At 41.0% G+C, this 6,776-nt stretch overlaps 1 protein-coding gene across 2 annotated transcripts in view; it reads left to right on the forward strand.

Moving 5' to 3' along the window:
* EPHA7 (EPH receptor A7) overlaps nt 1–6,516 on the forward strand; it is a 410,651-nt gene extending 404,135 nt beyond the window's left edge. For both annotated transcript variants that reach the window (XM_029595403.1, XM_029595404.1), the window contains exon 17: nt 5,552–6,516. In XM_029595403.1, the coding sequence (XP_029451263.1) occupies nt 5,552–5,666 (115 nt within the window). In that variant the 3' untranslated portion in view covers nt 5,667–6,516. The remainder of the gene's footprint in view (nt 1–5,551) is intronic.
* The last annotated feature ends 260 nt before the right edge of the window (nt 6,517–6,776 follow it).

Below are 6,776 nucleotides of genomic sequence, written 5' to 3' on the forward strand. Positions count from 1 at the left end.
ACATCGCTCTAAGCTTCAACAGCAAGAGGAAATGTGGAAAAAAGGATTTGCACTCACAAAGCGGGGAGTAGCTGGCTTGTTATGGCGGTTACTATCCCAAACCAAATAAGCCTGATACTTCACTTTCAATGCATATCCAGCATAGCTCTCTGTTTCAACGGCAGGGGAGAAGAAAAACTGATACTTCACGCATAACCAGCATAGCTCTCTGCTTCAACGGCAGGGGAGAAGAAAAACTGATACTTCACACATATCCAGCACAGCTCTCTGCTTCAACGGCAGGGGAGAAGAAAAACTGATACTTCACGCATATCCAGCACAGCTCTCTGCTTCAACGGCAGGGGAGAAGAAAAACGGATACTTCACGCATATCCAGCACAGCTCTCTGCTTCAACTGCAGGGGAGAAGAAAAACTGATACTTCACGCATATCCAGCACAGCTCTCTGCTTCAACAGCAGGGGAGAAGAAAAACTGATACTTCACGCATATCCAGCACAGCTCTCTGCTTCAACAGCAGGGGAGAAGAAAAACTGATACTTCACGTATATCCAGCACAGCTCTCTGCTTCAACAGCAGGGGAGAAGAAAAACTGATACTTCACGCATATCCAGCACAGCTCTCTGCTTCAACGGCAGGGGAGAAGAAAAACTGATACTTCACGCATATCCAGTATAGCTCTCTGCTTCAACGGCAGGGGAGAAGAAAAACAACCAATAAGGGCTGAATAACATAGTCTGGGTAAAACAAATAAGCATGGGTGTAGCTTGCTTATTGCGGCGGTTACTACCCCTAACTAATCAAGCTTGATATTTCACTTGGATGCAGCTCCATCACTGCTCTCTACATCAATGGTGGGGGTGGAAGGGAAATTGAACCAAAGAGCTAAGAGAAACAGATAAGTATGAGAAAAAAAATGTGTGAAGGTTGCTGGGCAGATTGGATGGGCCGTTTGGTCTTCTTCTGCCGTCATTTCTATGTTTCTATGTTCCTATGTTTCATTACCGATTGGACGTTAAGGCTTCTGATGAACCGTCCTTCGGGGAGAGTGTGCTTCGTGCGGGTCTTTCAGGTTCCCGCCCAGTGTAGGGTGGCTTTGGTACATCCCATTTTTCTGGACTGATCTGAGTATGTTCAGGAAATGAAAATTGGTTCTTACCTGCTAATTTTTGTTCCTGTAATACCACAGATCAGTCCAGAGGCCCACCCCTTTCTTCAGATACCGAAAGACTGTCTTGGTCAGAACCTGCTTAAGTTTTTTATTTTTGAAGCTCCTTTTTTGCAGATATGATTCATGGAGCAGTTTTTAGCTGTTGTTCGGTCTGGTTTTTGCCAGTGACGAAGTGGTAGTCTGGAAATTTGGTTGGGTGTTACCCTTCGTTATTTAGTTCTGTTAGCATGGACTTGGGTACAGGTCAATACTGAGAGACTGCAGGTGGCACTCTCGTTATGTAGCAGTGCCCAAAGTTCTAATTGTTCTCTGACTCCACTTGCTGGTAGGGATACACAACCCACTTTTCTGGACTGATCTGTGGTATTACAGGAACGAAAATTAGCAGGTAAGAACCAATTTTCATTTCTTCAGGAGAACTTGAGGTGTTTATCGATTTAATTTTTCATAATTGCAGATATGTGATACACTGAAAACTGTGAGGATCATTTATCAAATCGCATTAGGGCATTATTGCCCTAACGCCTGCAATAACACATGCGATAAATACCGCATTGCAAATTGCGTATGCAAATTTTTTATTTGTATTCAAATGGGAGGAGTAAATGGAAATGAGGGTCAGTTAGCGTGGCATGAAATAGAGTAATGCATAGAAACACAGGTTTTAATGCCAAAAATAACTACACCTTTTTTCTGTGTGTTGTTGCCTGCGTTATTTGTGTGTTACTGGTCAAAAACATTTTTAACGTGGTTCGAGAGGGGAGGGGGGAGAGAAGGGAACGGGAGAGAGAGAGCCTCTGTGGAGCCTCACTTATATCTGAACTTTTTATATCGCTGTAAGAGGGGGCATGATAAACTCGGGGTGAGGTTTTTGGATTGAGTTGGGTTTTGGGGGGCAGTTTTACATGCACAGTCATATATACGAACAGCACAGTTACATCAGTTTGGAGTGATGAAAGGTGAAAGAAGAGTAGATTTGTACCATGTTTTCTCTACCAAACGATGCACTCTCTACCTAGCTGCAATCAAGCTAGGTAGAGAGAACATGGAACAGATCTCTTCTTTCACCTTTCATCACTCCAAATCATATTAAATCTTCACTGATGGTAACTGCGCTGTTCATATGTATGACTGTGCATGTAAAACTGTCCCCCAAAACCCAACTCACCCCCACAAACCTCACCCCGAGTTACTAGTACCCCCTCTTACAGTGGTATAAATAGTTAACTTTTTTTGTGAGCCTTTAGAGTCTCTCTCTCTCTCTCTCTCTCTCTCTCCCTCTCCCTCTCCCTCTCCCTCCCCAGCAGCCACTCAAAATGCCAATTGTGATAATCTAATGTACATACGTTGTGGTAAAATACTGTTGCAGTACCAAGAAAAGTAGCCTAACCATGCCCCTTTTCCCCATGATTGGTATATAGCCACATCATCCTATACTCTGCTCAGTGGTTTTCTGCCAAAGCAGCCCCTGTGCCTTCTCTTCAGTATGGCCATCACAGACACCAGTATACACCTCCTTGAGTTATTTAGTTTGTGTATTTGCCTACTGTTTCCCCTATGTCAATGGGGGAAATAGCAGGCAAACAAATCCATATGCTCATTTGCCAGCATAAAATGCACAAAAGAATGCAATCATGCCTTTGGGCAGAAAGAACCAAAAGATAACAGGAGTGAAGTATAGAAAACAGGAGGGAGATCTGGGGATAAAAATATCTGATAGCCTCAAAGTTTCCAACTGAGAAAACAATGGAAAGTGCCAGCAGAAAAATGAAGTGGCAAACCTCAACTGGAGTTTTGTATCCCGTTCAGGAAGCCACAAATCTGGAGGGATATAGAAAGATAAGAGGCATCGAAGAATATAAACCATAAATTCAACTACTGGGGATCTGCCGATCTGCTGGGTTCAATGGACCTTGACCTGACCCAGCATAGCTAATCTTATGTTCACAAATTCAGAACCAAAAACCCTTTAGGAGAGGAGGGAAGGTGGAGAGGACATGATGAAGGCATTTTGTTAACAAGAAGGAAGCATTTTTTGCAGGAAGAGTCATTTAAGAAAAGTTTCATTTGATAAAAAAAACATATATTCTACAATTCCATTGTAGTGAGCCTGGTTCAGTGTGATTCATCAACAGTGATAATGTATGATATACAATACACTCAAAACATCTCACAAGGGCTCCATTCACCCTCCCACCTTACTCATGCTATGAGGATGGACGAGGCTAGACCCTGAAGAAACTTAAGGAAGGATTTGTTTTTTCCCCAGAAATGATAGGCAATACATGGAACAGTCTTCTAGTGGAAATGTTGGGAAAAACACAATGTTGAAATTCAAGATAGAATTTTAAAAAAACACAACATTGGAAATCAAGAGTAAAGAAGCAGTTCAAGTGGTTGGGTGACTAGGTTTACTTGGGGTGGGAGTTTAGATGGGGATGTTGGACAGGTTTGAGTGATGCTGTTTAATTTTCAAAGGTGAGACTGTAGTTGGATGTGGTGTGGGATTTTTGTATGGGCTGTTGACTAGGGTTAGTGAGGGATGTTTTCCTTAATAGTGGGGGTGAACTGGTAATGGGGTTAGGTTTTGTTTTTACTAATTTACCATTAGGGACTTTGAATAATGTTAGGCATAATTTTTTATTTGTATGTTGTCTAGTGAGTTCATTTGTTAGTGAGTATGTTGAGTGTGTGTCGTTGATCTTAGATGTGTGGAAATAGAAATGCTGTAATTTTATGTTTGCTGAGATTATAACATGCCTAGAGTATTACAGTATGAGGTAGGAGAGATATTCAATAAATTAATTTAAAAAATGAATAAATACTAAGGTTCAGCAATTTTAATCTGCCCTAAATTCAGGGGTGGTTTAAGCTCCATTGGCACTCTGTTTAGATGAAGCAGGAGTGGATCCCTGTCTGTGAGAAGAGTGGTGCCTGATTTAAACAGTAAGCACTGCCCATAATCCCTTCCTGGGAAATGGATCCTCTCTCCCCTCATGGCCTTTTCCTGTGAGATAAGTCCTTCCATGCCCCCCCCCCCCCCCAACATTCTTCTCAGTGGCCTCTTCCCAAGTGATGGATCTTCAAACCCACCTCCCGATGGCTGCTTCTTCTGGGGTGATAGGTCCTCTCTCTCTTTCTCTCTCCATGGCCCTTTTCCTAGTAGTGGGATCTCTCACCTGTACCCAATGGCTCCACAGAGCAACAGATCTCCCCCCCCCACACACCTTTTCCCTATGGGGCATTCTTGTGATGGATCCTCTCCCCATCAGTGGCCCCTTTCTGCTTGTTGGCTTCTCTCCCCCTCCAATGGCCCTTTCCTGGGTTCTCTCCAACCCACTTCTCCTGGTTGGTCTCGGGCCAGACAGATGTTCAGGCAGCTGAAATAGGAAGGAAAATCAGAATAGGGCTTGTAAACCTGAGGGGCAATGCAGGGTCTGTGATTGTGCACCAGCTCAGAGGCTTTACACTGGTTTTCCTTCCTGTTATTGCTGCCTTAAGTGTTTTGCAGCTCTGACTGCCCTGATTTTGGCACCCTTCATACACCACCTAGGGCCATCCCTGTTTCAGTTTGTGGTTTGCATGTATCTGGGATACATCAGAAGAGGGGAGCTATATGGTTTCAAAAGTCCATGTAACTCTTTCTTTTCTATTTGTCCAATAAGAAGTATCACAATTTACAAAGGTTCCAGTCTCCTCCAGAATCGATACAATTACTAGAACTTTCGGGACAATATTATCCTGCCATAACCAGCCTTTCCATGGGCATTTTTCTATTGTACCACAGATATATTTACACAAAGATACAAGTGTGGAATCTTCTGGCCACTCTGAACTAGTTTTCTCTGGGAGAATATTGAAGTACTGTGCATATCGCAGAAAATATTGCAGCTTTAACCAATCAGAAACCAGGATTTTCCCCAATGCATTTTTTTCTACTTTTATTGACGTTCTCAATTCTGGTTGTTTGAAATTATCTCATGTTTGTAGCATTATTTTAAGATTGTGTTTGGTCTTTTGAATGAGTTAATTTTTGCATTAAGTATTAATTAAAAATCAATCTAGTCATCTAAATGAATAATACAGACTTAATTTGGCATAATGAATCATAACCTTTATTGCATGGAACTAATTTCACCAAATTTAACAAAGCTATTTAGATAATATTCAGTTGAGTGTGTGTGTGTGTGTGTGTGTGTGTGTGTGTGTGTGTGGACACTGTTCTGCAAAGTGATTTAGATATAAAATGTTCTTTAGCTGTATAGATTTTGGTATCTTTGAATGTACCATGTGAAGTATGCAGTTCCTGCAGCAATGTTGTTAATTTTTTGTCCTTGTTTAGACTGAATAAGTGTACACGTATTCATTTGTTTGCTTTCCAGGGATGTGCTGAGCTTAGGCATCACACTGGTGGGTCATCAGAAGAAAATCATGAGCAGTATTCAGACTATGAGAGCACAAATGCTACATTTACACGGCACCGGCATCCAGGTGTGATAAAACATTTCTCCCTTATCAGGGAGCTGACAGACTTTTGAGACAACAGCACTGGCCTTCTGTACACATGAACAGCTGCTAGAAGACACTTGGTCTCCCATGTCCTCTTCACTACTTCCTAGAGTGGACAAACACCTGCAGACTTGAACTCCCAAGTGCCACCCAGAAGTTGCAAGAGAAGGAAACAGAATCCACCAGCGGTGGCTTAGGAATATAGCAGTGACAATAAGAAGAAAAACGAAGTACTACCTGAAAAAAAAACCTATAAAAACACCTTGATTTCTCTAACCTCCTTTTTATCAGCAAGACTTTTTAAAATGTACTGTACATAAAGAATTTAAAGAAATAGATTATATTTGTCAGACTAAACCATGATCTTATTGTTAAATTCAGCAAAATATTTTCCTTAAATCTGTGATTTATGAATCCTCTTTTTTTTTATCATTTGGGTTCATTCTTCATAAAGCCCTTCCTTTTAGTAATGCTGTCTACATCTTTGGCCAATTTTAGTGCTGATTACGTGACTTCATCATTTTGTTGGGAGATCTCTGAAGGATTCTTGAATTTCTGAAAACATACATAGCATGATTGAAAAATATATTTCTATGAGAACATGACTGTCCCCTTTCTGTGCTGTTTGATTCTGTTTACGTCCATAGTGTGATTTGCCATTGTTTGATAAAATAGGCAGACAGACAGAAAATTGCAGGTCGAAAAGAGCTCTGTTATTTTTTTTAATATTTTTGTAATGTCCAACATGTGCTATGTTAAAAAAAAAAATCAATTGAAGCAATAATATAACCCAATTTGTTCCAAGCACCTTTAACAAATGAAAAACAATTTCCAAAATGATTTTAATAAACACAGTTAGGATGGGCATCTCCAGTTTCAGATCCAGATCTGTAAAATAATCACGAGGTGTAGGGGGAGTGAGGAGGATAAAGGGTGGGCTGTCCATGAAACTGGATAGAGTCATCCAGTACAATAAAAATATTTAATCTGAGCACACAGAGTTGACTTTTCAATGTTCCATAATAGCAAATTGGAGACAAATAACCGTCATGCATTTTATATGAGATTCTGTGTTGTAAGCTTTTCAGTTTTATAGTA

The sequence above is a fragment of the Rhinatrema bivittatum genome, chromosome 3 (genome assembly GCF_901001135.1).
Source record: "Rhinatrema bivittatum chromosome 3, aRhiBiv1.1, whole genome shotgun sequence".
NCBI classification, from domain to species: domain Eukaryota; kingdom Metazoa; phylum Chordata; class Amphibia; order Gymnophiona; family Rhinatrematidae; genus Rhinatrema; species Rhinatrema bivittatum.